The sequence below is a fragment of the Ruditapes philippinarum genome, unplaced genomic scaffold (assembly GCF_026571515.1).
Source record: "Ruditapes philippinarum isolate M1 unplaced genomic scaffold, ASM2657151v2 ctg3456_1_1_1_1, whole genome shotgun sequence".
Classification (NCBI taxonomy): Eukaryota; Metazoa; Mollusca; class Bivalvia; order Venerida; family Veneridae; genus Ruditapes; species Ruditapes philippinarum.
In genome coordinates, this window is record NW_026864329.1 from 8,219 (window position 1) to 33,475 (window position 25,257).

General features: G+C 33.9%; 1 protein-coding gene across 1 annotated transcript in view; it reads right to left on the reverse strand.

The window, feature by feature from the left end:
* Nucleotides 1–1,291: 1,291 nt before the first annotated feature.
* Nucleotides 1,292–25,257, reverse strand: part of LOC132725230 (nardilysin-like) — a 43,806-nt gene continuing 19,840 nt past the window's right edge. Inside the window, exons 14-33 of the mRNA XM_060710324.1 lie at nt 24,570–24,690; nt 19,796–19,909; nt 19,054–19,158; nt 18,377–18,536; nt 17,499–17,549; nt 16,225–16,347; nt 15,506–15,774; nt 13,945–15,188; nt 12,910–13,002; nt 11,051–11,134; nt 9,650–9,722; nt 8,791–8,918; nt 7,730–7,889; nt 6,671–6,745; nt 5,922–6,065; nt 5,207–5,343; nt 4,203–4,293; nt 3,662–3,778; nt 3,013–3,105; nt 1,292–1,497 (exon numbers count right to left, since the gene is read on the reverse strand). Of these exons, the coding sequence (XP_060566307.1) occupies nt 1,330–1,497; nt 3,013–3,105; nt 3,662–3,778; nt 4,203–4,293; nt 5,207–5,343; nt 5,922–6,065; nt 6,671–6,745; nt 7,730–7,889; nt 8,791–8,918; nt 9,650–9,722; nt 11,051–11,134; nt 12,910–13,002; nt 13,945–15,188; nt 15,506–15,774; nt 16,225–16,347; nt 17,499–17,549; nt 18,377–18,536; nt 19,054–19,158; nt 19,796–19,909; nt 24,570–24,690 (3,550 nt within the window). The 3' untranslated portion in view covers nt 1,292–1,329. The remainder of the gene's footprint in view (nt 1,498–3,012; nt 3,106–3,661; nt 3,779–4,202; nt 4,294–5,206; nt 5,344–5,921; nt 6,066–6,670; nt 6,746–7,729; nt 7,890–8,790; nt 8,919–9,649; nt 9,723–11,050; nt 11,135–12,909; nt 13,003–13,944; nt 15,189–15,505; nt 15,775–16,224; nt 16,348–17,498; nt 17,550–18,376; nt 18,537–19,053; nt 19,159–19,795; nt 19,910–24,569; nt 24,691–25,257) is intronic.

A 25,257-nucleotide genomic window follows, 5' to 3' on the forward strand; every position in this document is an offset into this window, starting at 1 on the left:
TATAGAGTGTTGGTTAGAAAAATCAATAATCTTTCCAGGGTATATTATACTTGTACTTTCACATACAAATCATGGTTAACTAGAAATGTGTCCATAGGACACTGATGCCCCCACACACCACTGTTCTGTCAATTTTATGACTCTAGGTCAAATATTTTTTGGACTACATGTGCCACAAGTTGAAAACTAAAAATCAACAAAGGGCCATAATTCACAAAATTTCTACATAGTATATAGTGAAAAAATCAACAAAGGGCCATAATTCTGTAAAATTTGGTCACGGCGAAAATTCCTTCCTTTACAACCATCTACACCTTGAGGTTGTTCATCCCTGTAAGTTTAAGCAAAATATGCCATCCGGTTTAAGAGGAGTTGCATTCACAAAATTTCTACATAGTATAGAGTGAAAAAATCAACAAAGGGCCATAATTCTGTTAAATTTGGTCGCAGCAAAAATTCCGTCCTTTACTACCATCTACACATTAAGGTTGTTCATCCCTGTAAGTTTAAGCAAAATCTGCCATCCGGTTTAAGAGGAGTTGCATTCACAAAATTTCTACATAGTATATAGTGAAAAAATCAACAAAGGGCATAATTCTGTAAAATTTGGTCGCAGCAAAAATTCCTTCCTTTACTACCACCTACACCTTAAGGTTGTTCATCCCTGTAAGTTTAAGCAAAATCTGCCATCCGGTTTAAGAGGAGTTGCGTTCACAAAATTTCTACATAGTATATAGTGAAAAAATCAACAAAGGGCCATAATTCTGTTAGATTTGGTCGCAGCAAAAATTCCTTCCTTTACTACCATCTACACCTTAAGGTTGTTCATCCCTGTAAGTTTAAGCAAAATCTGCCATCCGGTTTAAGAGGAGTTGCGTTCACAAAATTTCTACATAGTATCTAGTGAAAAAATCAACAAAGGGCCATAATTCTGTTAAATTTGGTCGCAGCGAAAATTCCTTCCTTTACTACCATCTACACATTAAGGTTGTTCATCCCTGTAAGTTTAAGCAAAATCTGCCATCCGGTTTAAGAGGAGTTGCGTTCACAAGATTTCGGGACGTACGGACGGACTGACGGACGGACTGACGGACGGATTAGTGCAACGCTATATGCTCCCACATTGTTGGGGCATAAAAATCGAGCAAGTTGTAGCCACTAATTAAAATATGCCACTCCTATGTACATTTTAGATATGTGATATGTTTTTTTTAATCTTGACACAGGACTTTACAACATTATATACATAAATAATGACAATGAACACAACTCATAAACAGATAAAACTTTATTCCTTGATAAAAGAAAAACCTAACAACAGTTCAATTATCAAGAAATTACTTTGGTGTGTGGAAGTTGTTTGCAGGATTGTTTAAAAGAGTTTATATCATCTATTGGAGTAGACAGACTTTGATCAGGGTCTCTCAAACACTTGATTTCAGGATCTGTGTCACTGAGATGCTTCATGGCAACAACATTCTCTTGGCAACCAATCACCTGCAAATTACAAGTTTACATTATTAAGCACAATATTATACACAGCTCAAGTGTGCCTCCTTATAGAAACCTACAATAAAGATTAATACTAGACCAAGTATTGAATTTTATAAAAGCCATGCTGTGCTGTCATTCAAAGAAAATACTAAGCATTACATTTCTGTATTTTAGACAAACATGTTTATTATTATAATTTATTATAAAGATTCTGAACAGGTTATTTAGCCCATAATCAACACTCATAAATTTAAAAACCAAAGCTGCTTGCGAGTGTTAAGCAGAAAATAACTGATAAAAGTCTAAATCCCCCCCATGTCATTAAACAAAGAAAAAAAGTCTCCAGACTAATAAAACCAAACCTACTAAAAAAAAAAAATCATAGAGCTATTTTATAGAAATAATACAATTTAGTGTTACAAATTATTTTTGTCCAATAAGATTGCAGTATTTCAAATGAATTCAAATAAATTGACTTTAGTTTATAAGCAAACTATAAATCATTTTAGTAAATTGACAGTTGATAAAATAATAAAATCGAAGCACAAAAAGGCGCTGGATTTGTTTGGGTATCAAAATGTCAGAAAGGTGAAGGTTGTGAGATTATAAACTAATTTGTTTTTGTATAGTGCCACCAATGCTGTTTTCAGTGTTTTAACTGTAGTTAATTGGCTATCAGACTAATTGCAATACTGATATTCAATGCAATGTTTATTTGACTAAAACAATTAAAAAAAATGAGTTGCTTTAACTGGGATTTGAACTCAAGACCTGTCGCTTCCTAAGCGAGCGTGTAAACCCCTCGACCACGGTGAAGTTATATGGCCTGAAGAAAACCACATTATTCAAAATTAGGGTTCGTAACCCTTATTAATTTCGATATATTTTGATCACGCTAAATCTGTTGTTTATTAATACTGGTGTAAATAATCATGGAGCTTAATATAAGCATATATATCTATATAGAATAACACAATATTAGAAATCTTCGACCATTCGGGAACAATTTTTTTTCCCTGAGAAAGCTTTAAAATTAATGCGCCTGTCATTTGACAATCTTTATGCAGTGATCTCCCCTGAGTTTTTCGGCGTTAGTGTACATATAAAGGGATGTAACCGCTTCAGGGAGTTTGGACTACTTTGTTTTTGCAAATAAGCACATCAGGGTCTGAAATTTTGCTACCTTTATTTGTTTGGTCTGATGACCCAAACAAATAAAAATAATAACACTATATTGGTTGGTTCCAATCTAAACCACTTTAAATAGGTAAATGCTTACTAATGAACCCTAGACCTTACAAAAAATATATTCGTTTTTTTTTCTTCAATTTTTAACCACATCAATGAAAAATCTTCATTTTGTTATACCTCTTTTCATGTTATTGTCATCTTTGTGCTTATTTTGTTCAACTGAAAATTATTTCAAATTTTACAAAATAAAAGTTAAATTCTTTAGACCAAAAGATGCTGAAAGAAACGTAATATGCATGGCTTTTGTAACCATGAGAAAATACATGCCTGAAAACTAATCTTTCTCTGTTTATCTCCCAAATACTCATCTGCAAACCAGTCTTGTAAATCTTTCAATGAAAGCTTCTTTAAAACAGCTATCTGAAAAAAGGAATAATTTAAATATTTATTTCATTTCACTCCTATATAACAATGATGACAATTTTTGGATGTGATATTTATCAATATCGGACGGTTTGAAGATGTGTTATGATCGAATCTAACCGCCACAAATATTTTCTTTAAATGTTGTAAGCTAAATCAATTAATCTAGCGACCCCACAAAAAATATGTATCATGATAATTTATTACAACAATAAAGAAAGTGCTGACTTTTTAAGAATGGCATGTTAAGTCACTGTCATATTCTGAATTTCTATCATACTTTCTATTGTTCCACAGTATCTGTCAGAATAAGTATAATCACAATTTTTAATATCTTTCTTGTACCTGTTTTGCATACAATGATTAATTTCTCAAAAATCAAAAATATGACTGCAATATGAACCGAATACCCCTTCTCAGTTTAAGACGCATGCAATTCAATTTCTGGGACAAAAAATTAAGACTGTCAATTAACATTTTTCAAACATTTACACAAACTGGCACCTGATATATCAAAGGTAACAACATATAGACCATGTACTATACAGCTCACCTCTTTTTCTAGCCGATCAAAGACGTAGGTTTGATCGACAATCTCTCTCCAATGTCTAGAGGTCTCCTCTTCTAGCTGAGTGTCCTCTGTCCTCTTCAATGTGATCTCAGATTCTATCTATAAATAAATATAAAATAAAAAATGAATATCTATCTTATTACATTTTGGCTGATCTTCTTTTCTGTATTTACATATATACAATGTATTGATATAGAGATAGTTAAAGCTTTACACTCAGAGTTATCAATACTGTATGATCGTTTTTCAACTTTCCATAATTTTATCTCCTGAATAATGATTTCCTTTTTTCTTTCTTTATCTTATATTTTTTAAGTCTGGTTTAAAGTTGTACTGACACAGTAAAAGGTCATTCAATGTTTTCCAGTTTTACTGGTGGGAGGATGACCTAAGGTGCCCCTCTGAGAACTATTTCAGGCAAACAATCAAGCTGACACTCCCTGAACAATTTCAAACCTTGTCTCTCCCTCCCTAAGGTTATAAAAATACATAAGGCAAAAATGAAGAAAATTTCATAAATTACCAAGGTTTCAAATTCTTCCTGGGTCATACTTTGCAGGATATCTTTCATCTCCAGAAGGAATTTCTCTATCTGTTCATCCACATATTGCATACTGAAAAAATTATCTCGTACTGTAAATTACGGTATAACGGCAAGACCAGAATTTTGCAAAAAGTGAATTTTAAAAATTTCCACAAGGTTAATTGTTTGCGAAATCTAAAAAAACCCAAAAAAATGAATATATTTACATCCATGTAGAAACAGATATGAAATGGCTAGTGAGATATCAACCTTGGTCATAAGAAGCATGGGGATACTAGTTATAATGACAATGTGTGCGCTGTATTACAACTACTTGTTTTAGTAGCGGTCAATATTGTTGAAGACACTTTATTCTATTGGCTGATTAATGCATTTTATTTTGAATTCTAATAATGTTACACATATGATGAAATAAGAGCTATCCATAAGACAGAAGTATCGACTATTCACAGTGCCTGACAGTAAGAACAGGGACATAACTCTGTAAAAAGGAAACTCAGTGTTATGGGACCTGAGTCACTCAAGTAAGATAATCACACATAACAAGTGTGTAAAGTATTAACCGATTCCTTTCAATAGTTTTGGAAGTAACAATTTCATGCAAAACCTTAACCAAAGTGTGACACAGATGCCAGTGCCTGGGTATGTACAACGGCTCTCCTTATTCTGTGAAAAGTCCAGCTAAAAACAAGTGAACAATTTTTAGATGAAATACTTGTAGTCATGACTGAACAGTACATATATTGCTTAAAAACCAAGGGACATAACTCTGAAATAAACTATCATAGCCATACATGTCAGCCAATAATGTGAACAGCTATTTTTTCTTATAAAAACATTTAAAGTTTCATACGTTTGCACCAGGACTATTAGAGATGAAGTACAAACAAGACTGGATTCACAGACCTAGTGGCATACAGTCAGGTTAAATTCTATAGACCCTCATCACTTTAACTGTTAAAGAAACAATATGGCACTAATACCTGAATTTCTGAGCTTTACATTCCACACAAATCCCCAGGGCAATGACACCACACGTCATATGGTTAATACAACTCACACTGTAGCCCAGCTGTTGTTTGGTACGTAATGTGTTAAAACATGGCTCTGTCATACGTGTCTGCAATATAATGTATATAAACAATCTATAGAAACTATAAATTTATTGAAGAGAAAGTTTCATGATTTGCAAGATGTTAAAAAGATATTTGAATATGCACTATGCTGAGTCCAATTTGCACTATAATTATTGAGACCAATTTGCACTATATTGAGTTCTATTTGCACAATGCTGAGTCCAATTTGCAAAATATTGAGTCCAATTTGCACTATGTTGAGTACAATTTGCAGTATTAAGTGTTCAAATTGAGTACCGCTCAAGCCAGTGCTAGGGGACGTGAGGGATGTTGCACTTTTTCATTCATTTTCCCTTAAGTACAGACTCAATCAAAGCGAGTCTGCAATTTTCATTTAATTTTTTTGTGATTAATGCTCTGGAAAGATCACTCTTCCTCCCGATTTTTTCAAATTTCTAATTGATGATATACATGTAAGTAAATAGCTGTTCCTCATGAATTACTCCAATTAACAGCCACTCTTAATATACAGCTTAAATTTACAGCTATTCCTTTTTTATAGTTTTCATACACAAAAACAAAAACCTATATAAAAATATGATGACTGGTTCCCATAACTTACACAAAGCAGTTCATTGAGACAACACTTCAGCAGGGTACCAGGCTGACTCTGGTAATAATTATGAACACAGGACATCGTATCTTCTGGGTTGAAACTCTTGATCTGACAATAAAGCTTCTCTTGTGGAATAGCAATCAGATTGTTCTAGAAAGAAAATGTATCATATTATTATTATTAATTTTAATACCCCCAGGATTTGTTGAAGAAAGGACTCTTTCTAAAACATTTGACAAGTCTAGAAATTGCTGAAGGCACACAACTTTTTACACAAGGAAGACATCTACCTACCAAAGGAGGCTGGTGGTAAATGTGCCTGTTCATGGTTTGAATGGTGCTGCACAAGAGGAGCATTATAGGTCTTATCAGTAAAGCTAACAACTTTTAAAATATCAGTGTGCTTTGAAAATGAGCCACAAAATATATAATAATAATAATGTGGATCAGTTTCAAAGCATAAATCTGTAGAAAGGTAACTCAAAGAGTTATGGAACTTGTGCCTATTGTGTTAGACAATCACAGGTATTTGAAGTTTCAACCCATTCCCGTCAGTCGTTTTGGAGATACCAATGTGTGCAAAATCTTAATCAAAGTGTGATGGATGAGTACAATACCTCTACCCTTTTCTCGAAAAGTCGGCTAAAAAGGTCAGATATACCTGTGTGCAAAATCTTAAAAGTGTACCGGGTGAGTACAATAGCTGTCCCTATTCTTTGAAGAAAATTCAAGTTACAATGGTCACAAATACAAACCTCTAGCACCTTCTGGTCCACAGCTTTCTGACTTTTCAATTTTGACAGGACTTCATCATTTATGCTTACAGCCTCCTGAAAGTTGAAGTAAATAAATAAACATTTCTGTAAAATATACATTTCAGTAAAATGAATATTTTAGATATATGTTAAGGAAATTCTGTAAAATAATTATTTTGCTACACACTCTCCTGGAAATATATGCACCATTAAGGAGCAGTGAATCTGGAAAAAAAGCACGGTTATATCACAACCTTGGTGCAGTTATGGGTTAACTCCTTATATGATTTAATACGCGTTAATCTTGCACTCAGTGACATTTTTTCATCATCCTACTTTGCTATCCATTTCTCGTGTACTTTAAATTTACATAACAGTGGATGTAAAGGTAGAGCTTTTGATTTAAATCACATTAAATTTTACATGGCAATTTTTTTCCATATTTTCAATTTGAACATATTATCTGATTCCAGTTTCACTGACATTGTTAAGGTCATTTGGTCACTTTCAAATTGTACTGATGAAGGGAAAACCTCAGGAGCCCCTCGTTTATTTTAATCTAGGCACCAGTGGACACCAGAGTAAAAACTCTGTTAGCTAGCTGAATAGCTTTCTTGCATGAGAGAATCTGAAGTCCATCGTCTGATTCCAGACCAAATTAAATTGGGGCTAGAGTTTCAAAATCAGCTTGGAACATATAAAACAGGACTTGAACATGAAATAGGTGCACTTGATAAAAATATGGGGAATGAACAAAATAAAGTAGAAATATTTTAACAGCTTGATGTCAAGAATCTTAACTTCTCATCTACAATAAAGCTGAGTGGAGGAAAATCCAGAATTCTGTTCTGGAGTTACATCAGGTATATGCAAACAAAGGGTTAAAAACCAGAATTATTTCATAAGTAGGCTAAATATCTCCCCAAAATAAGAGAATTAAAAGCCCACAACAATTCTGATTTGGTGCGAATCATTCAAAGCCAATATACAGCGTGCTGTCACATAAATCATATGAAGATTTATGAAGAATGGACATTAAAGTAAAATATAAATACTCGCCTGTTGTGTAAAGTTTCCGATGACTAGGGATTCTAAGAAAATTTGTTTTAGGAACCGGTTCACCAGATCCATGAGTTCTGGTTTGGTAAGCTCATCTACTATCCGGTATTTATCAGCATGCGACCAGTAACGCTTCTCTGTCACCATCCAACGTAGAACTCTAGAATATCACCAGCGCAAAAATAAATAAAATATATCTGATATGTACATTACATGCTAGCTATTTGTTGACAATGAGATTTTTCCTGTTTAAAAATCTTAACTGCATACTCAAGTACATATGACTATTCTTAGGAATTAACCATAAGGCGAGGCTGGAATCATCACAAAAACTTCAGTGAAATACTAAAGTTTTAAGTCCAGTAACAAGAAGAAATGTGTAAAGATGTTTTTGTTAATTTATCTTTTATTGTTGGGTTTTAGATAGCATCAAAACAGTATAGGTCAAATGACCACTTTTCTAGCTTTTACTGGTGAAGAAAGATCTCAGGTGCCCCTCTGTGCATTATTTCAGGCATGAACGGGCACCTGAGTAGAACCACTACTGGTTAATAAGGTAGCAGGATAGCCTTCTGACATAAAAAAATCGAAAGTCCCTGTCCAGATTCAAACCCACAGGGGTGAGGTGCAAGTGGTTTGAAATCAAAGACCTTAATCACTTGGCAAGAAATGAACAATTACAGCAGTTGGGGAGACAAAAATTGTATGGGAACTCTTATCTAGATATATTTCAGTAAATATCTCTTTAGTTATTGGCCTTGGCTAGTGGCACATCATTCAACCCAATATGTGAAAGTTGAAGTAAATATCTTCAGTGGTTGCAGGTAAAACCCTAACCTAGTGTAACACCAATGGCAATTAAAGAATGAGCAAGACACTGACACTATTTTCTATACAGTAAAAGAAAAGGATGTATTTTTTCCAAGTTTATTTATATCCTGATTTTGAAATAATGAATTTTCAAACGCTTACACAAATTTGGTCATAAAATTACAGCATTTCTGCAAATTTTGGAAGTGAAGTATTAGTATTATAACATACAATAATAAAACTGGGCATACCTTGCAGCAGACGAGGGTTTCATAATCTCATTATGGTAGGTTTTCTTTACTTCAGCTTTCATTGCATGAAACAGGTCATCAGCACAGGAGAAATTTTTAATCAGGTCAAAGGTCAGCAGAAGTACTTCCTGTTTAGAAGAATTCAAATATTTGTAATTCAGCATCAAATTCATTGACAAAATTTCGAAAAAACAGTTATACATTTTATAGAAGTTATGGCTCAAACTAATAGAATATGCATGAAGGTCACCTACATGTAGATATATGCATTATGGCTTAATCTATTAAATAACATAAGGGTCAAAATATGTGACAAAAATATCAATTAGTACTGTCATGTTCTATCTAAGAAACCCTGCACAACACATTTGTACTATATGATGATAGTGAGCAGATTTATCATGTTGACTCTAGATAAAAATAAAGTTTGAAAATTTACAAAGGGCAAGAAATCCAAATTTATACAAAAGAGAGTTACGGTTTTTCATCACAATGAAATCTCAAAGTACATGTACAAATGTAGTTAATGAAACAAACCGTCAAAAAATCAAATCTTAGACAAATATATTCAAGTGTAAATTTTCACAACCCAGGAGAAAATGTATCAGCAAAATATGCCATAACTTACTTTTTTATCACCAAAATTTAATTTTCCCCTCCAATTTTTCCCTTTACTTATGGAGTAAGAGAAATTTCTGCATATTTCAACAAGTTACCTGGTACAGGATATTTTTGTGAATAGTAAGTAACTCAGGCTATCTTAAATAACTTAATACATTTTCAATTTTTCACTCGTTAGAACAATTCATAAATTTCTGTAACAATGAACACAAATTGGATGACTCAGTGTTTTACGTACCTGTATCTTATGATTAAAGCCATCCACTTCTACCACCATACCTGTCTGAACTGGATCACACATACATCCAATCCTGAATACCATCAAATAATTTATAACACATTCATTTGTTCTTTCGAACAATTTCAACATTCAATGGCACCGGTCAGATTGTTATTATAATATAGAGGATACTAAATGAGTGTAAATTTAATACTAAATTTTTTGAACAAGTTGAATAAAAATTATATTATGTGAGTCTCTGGCAAGCAAAATATTACTTTATTCAACGAGTTCACTAAATTCAGTAATGAACCTATACGAATATAACATTATATTTATCACATACCCAAAATCAAGACTGTTTAAAGTGAAAAAGAATCATTTTTCATTGACACACCGAAAGTTTAATGGTAACATTTAGTGCTTCCTTACTCTATATTTGTATATTAACTCAAATGACGTCATGTCAAAATATATGCACAGCTGTGCAAAACCATTTTGATGTAGTCTCAAAAGCGGTATGGGTGTGTGATAAAATGAAGCTTAGTATGATAAATCATACCAAACATTAGTGTATTACTAAATTAATCTAAAGTGAGATCCAATGCAGTCTGACAATTTTGACGGTTATTTTTTTTTTTGTCCAGAAATTTTTAACAAAACCCAATAATAATGCCTGGTTAAGTAATTATTAAAGTAAAGGTTTATCTGTGATGTCCTACTACACTGTTGATTGTTTAATTTCAGCTTATTTGATTTTTGGAAGGACATGCACAATTTTTTTGGGGACATATAAACAGTCTACTATAACGCTTAGCTCATTAAATTTTATCATGTCATGGACTAAGAACCTTAAAGTTTTTTTTTTTTAAATGGGTCACTTAAGCCCTTTACATGCTGAATTTATGCAATGCCCAGCTTTAAAACTGGAGCAATCTGAACACTGAGAGACTTGAATATTATAATACAAAAGTTGAGCTACCAACTGCAAAAGAACCTGGTTATACTGTAGTGATGTGCAGGCTGGCCTGGCTCTATACCTATGGCAAAGTATAATATCTTTTATTTCCAGCAGATCAAAGTAAGCATAGATTATTAAGCTTCCCTTTTTCATATAGAAATGTTTTCATCTTTTACATAAAATAAAGCCTCTAAAGATTGTTAATAGTCATCAGAAGTTGCAAGGCTCTAGTTTATAATATATACTGTAAAACACTTATTATTCGTGAGAAATTTATTTTCGCTAATATTCGCGAGTTTTCTAAGACACAAATTCATATTTCACATTTTTCGGGAAGACGCGAAATTTTGTTGACGCGAAATAATTATTTTGGACATTTTGCCTCAAATTCGCGAAATAAGGTTCTCGCAAAAAATAAGTGTTTACAGTATAATATATAAGACTTGTTGCTAACTTACTTGTAACCTGCTACCACAGCAGGGTACGTCGGCTCAGAAATATTCTGATTCAGTATTGCAATAAATAAATCAAACAAAGCCGAGCTGAAAAAAAACAACATATGCTCATTGACTATGAAAACTAATACAAATTCAGCAATCTTTATTTATAACATCTTTGACTTTTTTATCATTCTCTTTTAAACAAAAGAATGATTTAGACATATATCATACTATAAGGCTTCGATTGAAAGGATAACTGGCTAACAATTATGAAAAACTTAAAACAAGACTTTAAAACAAGGACCATACACCGCTTTTCATGGAAAGGCACAGAATTGACACATTGAAGGTTCCATGATAACCCCTGTATGATCACATCTGCAGCTGTTTCTAAATTCAAAATTTCACCATATTCATGTTTAAATGTTGAATTATGCTTAACCCAGTGTTTGGGGCATGGAAGGTAACTTGCACTTTCCAGTTTAATCCATTAACAGGCTCAATCAAATCGAGTCTGCAACATTTCCTTTGTTGTTTTGGGCGGTCTTTAAGGATTCCGTTTTTATCTATTTTGTAGATAATTACCAATCATCCACTCATTACATTACATTTCATTATCTCAAACAATCATCCTAAAACACAAAGCTGCTCACAGTGCTCATATTAAACGACAGTGTTGTGGTTAACTTTACTTTTGAAAACTTTACCTTGAATTTGACCTTGAATTATAAGGTCAATTTAAAGTCAAGGTTATTTTGCAAGTCAAATTGATGCTTTCATTTAGATGTACATATAACAGATTAAAAACAAACACTGACAACTGAACAAGGACTGAAGATGTCCAGAAACAGTAAGGCATAATATATATAAACTTTTTTTCTTTTACACAAGCCCTGGAACTATCAATCCAAGTTGTGGCACTGAAAAATTATGAAATTAATTTTAAGGGAAACTAGAACTGTGTCAAAAGGACTGACAACATATATATGGTATATAGTGAAAAAATCAACAAAGGGCCATAATTCTGTTAAATTTGGTCACAGCAAAAATTCCTTCCTTTACTACCATCTACACATTAAGGTTGTTCATCCCTGGAAGTTTAAGCAAAATCTGCCATCCAGTTTAAGAGGAGTTGCGTTCACAAAATTTCTATATGGTATATAGTGAAAAAATCAACACAGGGCCATAATTCTGTTATATTTGGTTGCAGCAAAAATTCCTTCCTTAACTACCATCTAAACATTAAGGTTGTTCATCCTTGGAAGTTTAAGCAAAATCTGCCATCCGGTTTAAGAGGAGTTGCGTTAACAAAATTTCTACATAGTATATAGTGAAAAAATCAACAAAAGGCCATAATTCTTTTAAATTTGGTCGCAGCGAAAATTCCTTCCTTTAATACCATCTACACATTAATGTTGTTAATCCCTGAAGTTTAAGCAAAATCTGCCATCCGGTTTAAGAGGAGTTGCGTTTACAAGATTTCTGGACGTACGGACAGATGTAAGGACAGACGGACGGACAAGTGCAAAGCTATATGCTCCCCACTTTGTTGGGGCATAACAATGCTAATGACTACCTATAAATGTATGGAACTGGTGGCTCTGTTTGGTTTTACAGTGCACCAACACAGTATAGGTCATATGGTACAAAAACAGGAAAGATGATTATGGCAAAGGCAAAGACTCCTCACCCTTTGGAGCTAAGAGATGCATAAACTCCAATTATTAGAACCCTTTTTAGTTGTCTCTTACGATCATGCAGGAATGAATGGTGGATGCAATACTTATGCCTCAACCATTAAAGGCAAACCCTCACCCACAAAGGGTGAAGGAACTTGTATGTATATGTAAAGCATAAATGAGTAAAACCAGCCTTACCTCTTCAGATAATCACAAACAACAGGGCTTTTCAAATGCATATATAAGTATCCTGTAGGATATAATGAAAAAATAGATATTAATAAAACATTCCTTCATTTAAACCTACTCTAAAACAGTGAAAATACTTGATAGGTTAGAAAGAAGGAGAAGTTAGTTTAACCAACCAGGTTACCAACCGACAGATACTCTTGCAAATAGCTATCAACATATTGAATTAATGACTGGAAGATGTGATAAAATCAGCTGTTCTTCCAATATAACTTAAAATTATGTGAAATTTTCCCCTAATATAACACATAGGGTAAAAAAACAACAAAAAGGTTACAACGCTGTCAAAAATAATAAATGTACAAAATTTGGACCATACACACTTGATCACTTGATTAGAACAGCGATCTCGCCTTCCAATGGAAATCTTGGTTAACGAATAGCACTAAAATCCATTCAGATGGTTTATACGGGCTCAGGCTTATGGCCTTTGTAATCTTATCAAAATATATCAGAACTTCAATCTTGTATAACTACATGACAAGGCCTATTACACCCTCAAAGAAAATATCTCCTACAGTCGAACTTCGTTCGCTCGAACTCGGAGGGCCCGTGAAAATTTGTTCGAGAGATCGGTAGTTCGAGCCAACCGAGGTTGAAATATTTGCATGTATAATAAGATCGTACATATACCTGTTTGAATGTTACCTTTGTTTTTATCCATCTGTATTGTTATTACATTGTAACAATGATCGGAGAATTCAATAAAAATAATACAGTCTTCTTTATCTTATTTTATTATACACAAAATTATACAGAGTTAACATTTATCGTGAATCACAATCTAAAAATAGCACAGGCAAGTCTGTTCATTTATCATGGATCACAATCTAAAAATAGCACATACAAGTATCAATCTATTAATAGATCATGATTTTATAGCACATGTCAATACACAATTATCAGAAAAAGTCATTTATAGATGTCTGCTTCGCAGCGCTTTTATCAAAGTCTTTCCTTGCAAGTGATTTATAAATCGAGCACATCATTGTCAATTCAGAGTCAGCGTTGCTCTGGCTCTCAAAAAAAGTTCTTAATGTTTCACAAGCTTTCATAGCTTCCCCAATCGATGGTGGCGCTGGCGGTATTGGTTCATCATCTTCTTCCGTTTCGGTTGGGTCACTTTCGGTTGAGTTCCGTGCCGAAACTAAGTCCTCAATAATGTCTCTATCACATGTTTCCGCACACACAGGGATATCTAAATCAATGTTCATGAATGAGTTAACGTCATTTTTTTCCATCTTGAATAATTCGACAAGTCTGGCGATAGGAATGTTGTCGTCCTCGTCGTCCGATTTATCTTCAACGGGCTGTTGGTCTTGAAATTTGAAGCCTGCGTGTCTGTAGCAGTTACTGATTGTTTGGGCAGTAACCATTGACCATGACTGTCTTAAAAGACGCAACGCGTCCAACACATTCAACACTAAATCTACACGATTATCTATAGCTTCCAGTTGTTTTTTGATCACTTGACGACGGTAATGTACTTTTAAGTTTTTGATTATTCCTTGATCCATAGGTTGTGTATGACTGGTGGTATTTGGTGGTAAAAACACAAGTTCAATAGATTTAAGTCCTTTTATTTTCGGATGCGCCGGACAATTATCAATCACCATAGCCACTTTTCTGTTCTGACGATGAAATTGTTTATCCAGTTTCATTAACCAGGATGTGAATAGTTCCCCTGTCATCCATGCTTTTGTGTTATTTTTATATTCTACGGGTAATGTCTTAACATTCTTGAAACACCTGGGATTCGCTGACTTTCCTATCACTAACAACGGAACCTTATCATCACCAGACATATTGGAGCACACAAGTACAGTTAAACGTTCTTTACTTCTCTTTCCACCCTGACAACTGACATTTTTGAATTCAAGTGTTTTTTCTGGTGTAAGTTTATAGAATAGCGCGGTTTCGTCGGCGTTGTAAATGTTCATAGGAGAATAATTCCTCAGAATTGTTTCTAGATGTCCTAACCAGGCGTCCATATCTGTCGAGTTACGATCTACCGATTTAGCTTCACCACATATTGTTTTAAATGTTATTCCGTGTCTTTCTTTGAAACGATCTAACCATCCAGTTGACTGTTTAAATTCTTCAATTCCCAACTGATCTGCGAAAAATTTAGATTTCTCTAAAAGAATCGGGCCACTAATGGCGATGTCTTGGTCACGAGCTTGTTTGAACCATTGTAACAGCGCGGTCTCTAATTCTTCGTAGCATCCCTGGAAAAAGAATGAAAAATAATTAAAATTTAAGCATTAACGTTCATGTATAGCGTTATTAAGTTAAAAACATATATTTTATGCATTAATGCGAAATGGAATTTTTTTAATGTTGCATGAATTAATCAAAATGCTTTCGTATAGCTCTACAAAATAAGCTTACATATAGAAATCTTTATTTTAAGAACATTATTACTCTTTCATATGGAAATTAACTTACTTGTCTCATATTTCGACATTTTGGTCCATTATTTGGTAAACCCTTCTTTAATTGTCTCAGCTTTTTTTATCCACCCTGACAATGTATTTTTCGGCACATCGAACATTTTAGCGATTTCAGTTTTTGATTTCTGACCCTTTTCAAACTCAATAATAGCGTTGTACTTGATCTCTAATGGTTTTTGATCTAATTTTCTTTTAGTGCCTTGTTTTCCTGTAGCCGACAAAGCTATCCCCCCGTTTCCGGGTCCTTCACTTTGTTTATTCATAGTTGTTTTCTCTGACATACTGTTTTGAGATATGAGAATGATACTAAATCGAAACCACTTTATACAAGCTAAAGAACTTGGGCACATTTCACTCATTTCTTTTAATTTCATTAATTACCATTAATATGCATTTTGTTTGCATCTTAATTAAAGACGGTCGGTAAACAAAACAAACAAATCGATGAGCGAATATCACCTGTCATTTTGTATAATTCAACCTTAATTGCCTTTATCACAAGGTGTTAAAAACACGAGACGCCGACTGTCACTAATTAGCGGGTCGTTCACAGCTTTTGAAATTTTTTTGTGTTCGACCGAAAAGGTGTGATTTTCACTATATTTCTATTGGAGGGACCGAACAACCTGTTCGAGAGTTCGAGCGATCAGTGTTCGAGCGATCCGAGGTAGAACAATATATGTTATATAGGGAATTTGCCGGGACCGGACGATGAGTTCGAGCGAAGGGAGGTGTTCAAGCGATCCGAGTTCGAGCGAACGAAGTTTAACTGTATTTATAAATGATATACACATCAGCTGTTTTATCTTACCTTTTGGTACATTAAACTTTGTGTCTTTCTTAAAGAACAATTTATGTTGACTAGATGATGACACCATCATAGGCACTGGCTTTAAATCTTCTGCTGGGAGGTCTTTCAATGTAAAATCTGTTGCTAAAAATAGAATCAGCAAATTGTAATATCATGAACATCTTTAACATCTTTAAGCAGCAAAATGAAAATGGTACTAGGGACAATCCCCTAGCTAGCCAGTTATTATTTCAGTGTTATTTTTCACTTTTGGGGGAAGGGGGTCGGTGCCCTTTGGAGGGGGAAAAATGCAATAGGAGGGGGATTTTTATACAGATCTAAAATATTGATGTGTCACATGATAAACTTGCTGGGACACCAGGAGTAGCTCCCCTTACTTATATGAGAACGATTTGTAAACAACCTTGCTTAACAGTAAGTCTTACAGACATAAAATAAAGCATTTTTCGGCAGTTAGTTGCAAAAAAATTAATATTCATAGCTGGCAAATTTGGGCCCCCATATTATAAGTGGAAATTTCAGCTTTGAGGGGGGAAAAAACATACCATTTTGAGGGGGGGAATGGGGCCGAATTTCGCCGAATATTTTGGTGAAAAAAACCACTGTATTTGGATACTTTAGAATGGATTAAAATAAAATTTCTTGATGAAAATTGTTCCTGATTTGTACAAGATTACAAAAAATCTATAAAAATTCTACACATATAATTTAAAACTGACTAGTAAATAATCATGTCCTATTTTATCATAATTACATAATTATATGCTATGTAACCAGCCTGTATCAATAAGGTACAGAAAAAAAAATCAGTAGACTGAAATAAAGAATAGGAAACACAAGTTTATGAAAAAGATTTAGTATAAGGTAACTCTATAAGTGACATTATACTCATATTTTTATCATCTAGTTGAGCTGAATTGACATCACATTTCAAAAGATTGACTGCTATCGCAATGACTGACAAAAAACAGATATTGGAAAAATGTTTATGATAAAATATAAATCTGTCTAAAATATATACTCTTTTTATAATTAGGACATTACAGTTAAATTCTGACTGACTTTAACATAAATTTCCTAACCCTAAATGAGTTATTTATCATTCATGCGAAGTCAAATATAACATTGAAAACAATTGTGGCAAAATATAAACTTTTACCATGACTTTTACCTGTTCACTCACTTTATACCCTTGAATAGGTACAATGTCACTTAAATGAATTAGTAATAAATAGCAGTAATAAAATTTGCAATAAATATTCTGAACATCTTACCAATAAAATGATTCTCCTTTGGCAAAAACAGCTCAGCATTCTGCTCAAAATCTTCAATAGAAAGAAAATAAGTTTGAACCGACTACACCAATGTTTATGTAGACTCTTAACAGATTTGAAAAACTCGGTAACGAGGGGAAAATTGTTGACTCAGTAAACCTGATTTACTCAAGTTTCTGTTCTTTTTGTTATAAAAACAACACAACAATGATCAAAATGTTGAAGGTCATTCATAAACTGCTTGTTTAATAAAGTGGCAGTCTCCCAGTGCTGTTTATTATTAACATGAGCTGGTTCCTTGGTAGGAATAGTATGTTTCAAAGATTATCATACATATGTACAAGGGTCAGAGAACATAACCACTTCGCTGCTGAAATCTTATCAATTTATCAGCGTTGATGAAACTGCCAGTTTTTATGCTACATGTATTTCAAAGAATCTTATTTTTTTTAAATTTCAGACCCCAAATGAGTACAAAACACTTTCTCCATAACTAACAATTACCTATTCCTCCACAAGTGACTAGTAATCCCATATGATTTCTGAATCAGCAGTGAGAGACAAATGACCATTTGACTCAGTTTAAATTTTCTCTATACTGAATATAATATTCACAAAGCTCAACTCTTCTTTAATATGTAAAAAGTCTTAACTTGCTTTTTATACTCAGAATGCTTTGATACAAGGAATGAACAAGGACTTAAAAAGTTATGATCAAGGTACAAGTTTGTGGACGGTAACAGCAATGCTGCCAGGACTGTAACAATACCTTTCCTTTTTTTACAAAAAAAAGTCAGGCTAAAATTGAATACAATGTACTACAATCAGTAGTATCCATAAATCATTACACAGAAATCCGTCTAAAAATAATTCTTTACCAGTCCAAGATTGTAGTTGTTCTTTAGTAATGTCTTCAACAGAATAATGAGTGCCAAACCAATGTTCTTTCAAGGGGCAATCACTCTCTGTGAAGTTTGTAGAGGTTAACATTACATTACAGTTGTCTGCCCTTAGATGTTCCATACAATTGTTTATAACCTGAAATAACATAAAATAAAAGCTTAATACTACATGTCACAGCAACACAAATCTATTTTAAGCACTATTATAGCTGAACAAAGTGGTAACCATGGGTAAATCACTAAACTTTACTATAGTGAAGAAAGACTACCTTCAAAACAGATATTTTCTCGAGGCCTAAAATTTGTCAAATCAATATGTCAGTTTAATTGGCGAGGTTAAATATTTCTCAAATGTCTACTGTCAGTTCAGCAAACTTTTATGGAACAGGTAGATACTAAGCAAACATCTTTTCCACAAAAATCTTCAATTAATGAAATCAGCAAAAATTTAACCTCTCGCACATATTTTCTGACTTTACAGTAACTGATCTTCTGTTAATCTGATATAAAAAATTTAAATCAGTAAATATTGTATAACTGACACCAAAAATTACAAAGTGTTTCACATTCTTGGTATAAAACTGTCAAAAAATGACCATGAACATCATTAAAACCAACAAACATCTGACAATATTTGTCAGAAACTGACAAACCTTTTCATCAAACTTGTACAAGAATTTGTGTCCTGTAAGATAATCTTCTGGAGGGTACAACTGCATATTGTCAGAAACCTTTTCTACATATTCAGCTGGATCTCCCTGAAATAACAATCATAACTGCTAGATAATTTCAATTCTTTTTATCATGGACACCAGGATAAAGAATGGAGAATATTTGAGTTTTAAAAATTTGTTTTAGATCTTGATCCTAATCCTTAAAACTTTGTTAACACTGGGCCAGGTATTGAGGACTAGTTGTTAATGCCATTCTATAAAATTGCGCTACATTTTTATTTGCTAAGATCACAATAGAGATTATTTCAGTGACAATCAATGCTGTCTCTTAGGAAGTGACCTTCATTTACATACCAGAAGGCAGATGTGAAGTTCCAGATGAATATGTTTAAGCTGTTGTGGAGATAGACACTAACAATCCAGACAAAACAATTGCATGTCATTTGTAAATTTAAAAAGCAATAATTAAGTAAAATTTCATACATAAGTGACATAGATGGTATTCAGCAACAACATATATATGACCTTTAAGACAAGTTTGAAGTTTCAAAAGAATTCCTTCAATACAAAATTGCACTTAAAATCTTATTTGAGTGTGTAGTAAATAACGACTCCACGATTAGTTGGAACCAGAGTGTTCTTCCTATAACCAAGTTTAAAAATCAAGTTAATGAATCTTATAATAATTTTAAAAAAATCCTTTTAATAAAACGTAATATACCTTCTCTTTCCACCTAAACTTTGTTTCTTCAATAACTTTAAGTTCATTATAGAAACTCTCCTGCGGTCCTTCTCGTTGCATCAGGTCGAGGTATTGAAATATAACTTTAACAACCTGTTTACAGAAAATAGAAAATGCATATTGTCAGTTCTAGTTGTACTATTGGAATACATCACAGAATATATGCAACATGAAAATGAATAACATTTCACCATTAGGAAATTTTAAAATGGGCAGATCAAAACAAGTACATGAAAATTGCAGACTTATATTAATAGACAGGACTGATTTTGAGAATTTGGCGCCCTATATGATGCTAGAGGCATTTTGTAGTACAAATGGTATCTTGGTGTAATTTACCTATTTAAGGTATGCTGAATCCGATAAAGGTGGATACCAAATTGAAAAACTTGATCTTGACCACTGAAATGGCCATTTAAAATGACCACTAAAATGGCCGCCAAATTTCTTTATCATAAATGAATGATAGATCAAATAAAACTTTTAAGGAAAGGAGAAGCCTGAAATTTGTCACAAAGCATGTTTAGGTAAAAAATTAGACACCAAAACAGAATTAAAAAAAAACAAAACAATCCAAAAGGGCCGAAAAATCCAAGATGGCAGACATTTTTCTATAGGCCAATATAATAGTAATATAGTAATATAAGATTGAACTACACTACACTCTTTCCTGCCCTATCTGCTAGATAAAGAGCTTTCATGTATTTTATCTGGCACTCTATGCAAGCATATAGAGTGGCTACTCAGATGCCTACTTATATTTACACAGCGTGCTATGTGTGAGCGGGTTAAAACGTGTGCATGCAAAATATACATTAATTAAAGGCACCTTTCTCTGAGTACTCTTGGGTTTTGGTGTTCGTTTATGGCCGTGAAGTACGCGGGGAAACAGGCTAGCAGTCTAGCGGGCTAACAGTGTGAACTGAGCGGTCTAGCGGGTTAACAGTATGAAATGGGCAGGCTAGCAGTGTAGCGGGATAACAGTGTGAACTGGGCGGGCCAGCAGTCTAGCGGTCTAGCAGTGTGAACTGGGCGGGCTGGCGGGCCAGTGGGTTAAACTCTAAAACTTAACTGATTCAACATGAAAACGTTATGATACATATCCTAGCAGTGTGAAGTGGGTGGGCTTACAGTGTAGCGGGCTAGCAGTGTGAATTGAGCGGGCTGGCGGGTCAGCGGATTAAACTTTAATACTTAATTCAATCCACATTAAAACGTTATGATACATTTACTAGCAGTGTGAAGTGGGCGGGCTAACAGTGTGAAGTGGGCGGGCTGGCGGGCCAGCAGACTAAACTCTAAAACTTTACTGATTGAACATATAAACGTTATGATACATTACCTGGCAGTGTGAAGTGGGCGGGCTGACAGTGTAGCAAGCTAGCATTGTGAACTGGACGGGCTGGCGGGCCAGCGGGCTAAACGTTAATACCTAATTGAATATAAATCAACATTAAAACCTTATGCTACATTTCCTAGCAGTGTAAGCTCGGCGAGCTAACAATGAAGTATTAAAGATTTTTTGTTGTTAGATGTTCTGTTAACGGTTCTCGTCTCTGTTTTAATGTTATCGGTCATCGTCTTCGTTCTACTGTTATCGGTTCTCGTCTTTGTTCTTCTCCGTTTTCATGTCTATTCTTCTGTAATCAGTTTTCTTGTTGTCAATTCTTCTGTCATCGGTATCGAGGGACATCTTCATTCTTCTGTCATCAGTCCTTGTCTCTGTTATTCTGTTATCAGTCCTGGTCTCCGTTTTCATGTTGTCAATTCTTCTTTCATCGGTTCACGTCTCTGTTATCGATCCCCGTCTCAATTCTTCTGTCATCAGTTCTCGTCTATGTTATTCTGTTATCGGTCATCATCTGTATTTTTCTGTTATCAATCCTCGTCTCCGTTGTCTTGTTGTCAGTTCTTCTTTTATCGGTCTCTGTCCTGTTATCGGTTCTCGTCTCCGTTCTTTTGTCATCGGTTCTCGTATCTTTTCTTCTGTAATCAGTCCTGGTTTCCGTTTTCATGTTGTCAATTCTGCTGTCATCAGTTCCAGTCTCTGTTATCGATCCTCGTCTCCATTCTTCTGTCATCAATCCTCGTCTATATTATTCTGTTATCGTTCTTTTCTCTATTTTTCTGTTATGAATCCTCGTCTCAACGGCGTTGTCTTGTTCTCAGTTCTTCTGTTATCGTACCTCGTCTCTGTTTTTCTGTTATCGGTCCTCATCTCTGTTCGCTTGTTATCAGTTCTTCTGTTATCGGTCCTCGTCTCTGTTGGCTTGTTGCCAGTTCTTTTGTTATCGGTCCCTGTCTCTGTTCTTCTGTTAGCGGTCGACGTATATATTCGCTTGTTGTGAGTTCTTCTGTTATCGGTCCTCGTCTCTGTTCGCTTGTTGTCAGTTCTTGTCTCGGTTCTTCCTTCTGTTATCTGTCGTTGTCTTCGGTCTTGTACTTTAGGTACTTGTTTCCTGTTCCGTTAAGGTCTTCTTCTCTTGTTTCTATCGATGCCGTCATTCTGTTATTATCTTATTATTTACATGTATAAGTGGAATTTCTCGTAAAATACAAGAATTCTTGGGCCGAAAAAAAGTTCGACAATCTACTTTAATTGGGATGATATTATTCATTTTATTAAAAAATATGAATGATCGCTTATTTTAATAATAAAAACAACAATTTTAGTAGGAGAAAAAGTCCAACCATCCATCCATATTTCTGTTACTTACTGCGAATTTATATTAGACCTGGCTCTGTTAAATGTAAGCGGCCGCCATTTTTAAAAGTTGTGTATTTCACGGGAGGAAAATAATTGTGTTTGATTCAGAGGGATATCATTTGGATTTGTTAGTCATACACCTTTTTAAAAGAAAGAAAACTTATTTGAGGATTGTAACAGACAATAAATAAGTGTTGACAGATGTGTAAACATTTAAAAAGTGGCTAGGAAATTGGAAACTTGGAATTGTTGAAAGGCTGCCTTACGAACGCTGGGTTGTTTACTTATTCTTCGGGCTGATGGCTGTCATTGCTTTTCAAGTTTTCATAAAGCATACGGCAGTTATTGCTCGTAGGAAACTTAAATATGCCCAAATGTCATCAAGAGCAGTTTTGCATGTGGAAGGAATGTATTTTTCAGACTGTTAAAATGAAACAAAAAAATTAAGAGACGATATTTGCTGATTGGTAATTTTGAAGAATAGAAATTACCAATCAGCAAATATCGTCTCTTTTTTTTGGGGGGGGGGGGGGCGCAGTATATATTTTAAAACACTTTCTTTAAAACACTGAAAATGACAGAACACCTGAAGTGACATTTTCCACATTTTTTCCCTGAATTGAATTCGTTTTTACGAGATAAATAATTCCCTATTAGAAATATTATTTCGTTTTAACGAAGTATAAAATCTTAATTACAAAATATTGATTCGTTATTACGAAATATTATTTCGTAATTACGAAATATTAATTCGTTATTACGAAATATTATTTCGTAATTACGAAATATTAATTTGTTATTACGAAATATTTATTCTTTGGTAATATTTATAAACTAAGTTTATTGTTAGATATAAGTCAAGTAAACAAAACATTAAAAGTGATTTTGTTTTCAATCTTAGTCTTATACCTTAACGCGCTAGTAAAACAGTACTGTATATACTGTTTATTGAGCCATTGGGCTATAATCGCTATATTTGGTGGCCAATCTCATTAAAATCTGATCATATTGAATATTCATTTGATTTTGACAAGAATAATTAATTGCATCATATTGTATCATAGTTTTAATGACCTATTTTCGTATTTTTAAGCAGCCATTTTGAATTGACCTTATGAAGGTCAATGTCAATTTTATTTTCTTGGTATCCGCCCTCATCGTCTTCAGCATACCCATGTTAGGTTAAAAACTCAAGATATTACTTGTACTATAAAATGCCTCTAGCATTCATATTTTCTTAAAATCAGTCCTGTCTATAAGATAGAATCTATTCATAAGAGATAAAAGTGCAACATTTATCCTGCTACTGTCTATATTATCAGCTGGATAAAGCCTTGCCGAATAAACTTATAGATCTATCTCCAGTCATTACGTCACATGGTTAGCCTATGATGACTTCACATGGTTAGCAACAAATAAAAAACACTACATATAGGCATTGTTTTATCAGGGAAATGAAAACATTATAACAATCTTAGAACATGGTTAAACTAGATAAAAGCAGAATAAATTGAATACAAGGTTGTTGTCAGGATGGAAAAGGTTTATCCAGTTCGCTGCAAAAGCGAATCTTGGCTTACTAAAACTCGCCAAGATACACTTTCTCGCTCACCAGATAAACCTACTCCTCTCCAACATCAACCATGTATTGTCTATTTACCCTTGCACTGGCTTCAGCACTATTCTATCTTGATCACTGAATAACTGACAACAATTAGGACTATAGAAAACATTACAACACTGAGATGAAGTACACTACAGGACAAACTTTTGACAGCTGCCTCTCAACACTTGACACCTGCTGTTTTGATTATAAAATTCTGAAAAAGGGAGTTAGCTTAAAGACACTGACAACAAAATACAAATGACAAAATTAGACGAAAGGTGATCTACTTTTTGTTTTATATCAGCACAAACAGTAAACTATACTCATGTCAGATTGATGTCTGTGAATCCAAGATACAAAATTTCCTTAACTAAATCAGTAAAGGTGTCAACCATAAAGAACACAAAATTTGAAAAGTTAAGAAAAAAATTACCACTCACCTCACTCCAATGTTTAAGACCCTCATCAGTTAAGGTGATACAGATGTCAAGTCCTGTCCAAATCTGGTTCATATCATATCCTTCTCCAGTATTTCCTCCCAGTAGCTCCACTGCCCACATTCTAAAATATAGCACTCCCAGTGAAAAGTGTCTCACAATTTATTTACCTGTTCTCATACATTAGTCGAAGTCCCGATGTCTCAAAGTTTTTACATAAGTCCCTTCAACCTACTAATGTTCTTCTGTCGTTGTTTTCTTTCTAAATATCTATAAAAGTTTTTTCTATTTTATATAGGTGAATTACAGTCAACCCAATGTATTTGTAAAAATTTTGCTTATCTTTTTATTTGGAAATATCTTACACTTAAAGTCATTAAATACATTATTTTATAACACATGATCAATAATATGTTCTACATGTATACAAAATTCAGAGCTGTCATGTTATAGCATTTTTTGACAGTTCTTCAAATTACTTCCCCCAACTGCTGTGGATTTGAATCCAGACAGGGACTTTGGATTCTTTCATGTGAGGAGGATATCCAGCTAGCTTACAAGCATCAGTATTTTTATACTCAGGTGCCTGTTCATGTCTGAAATAATGCACAGAAAGGCACCAAGGTCTTCCTCCATCAGATACAACTGTAAAGTCACCATGTGACCCATACTGTGTTGGGGCGTAAAACCA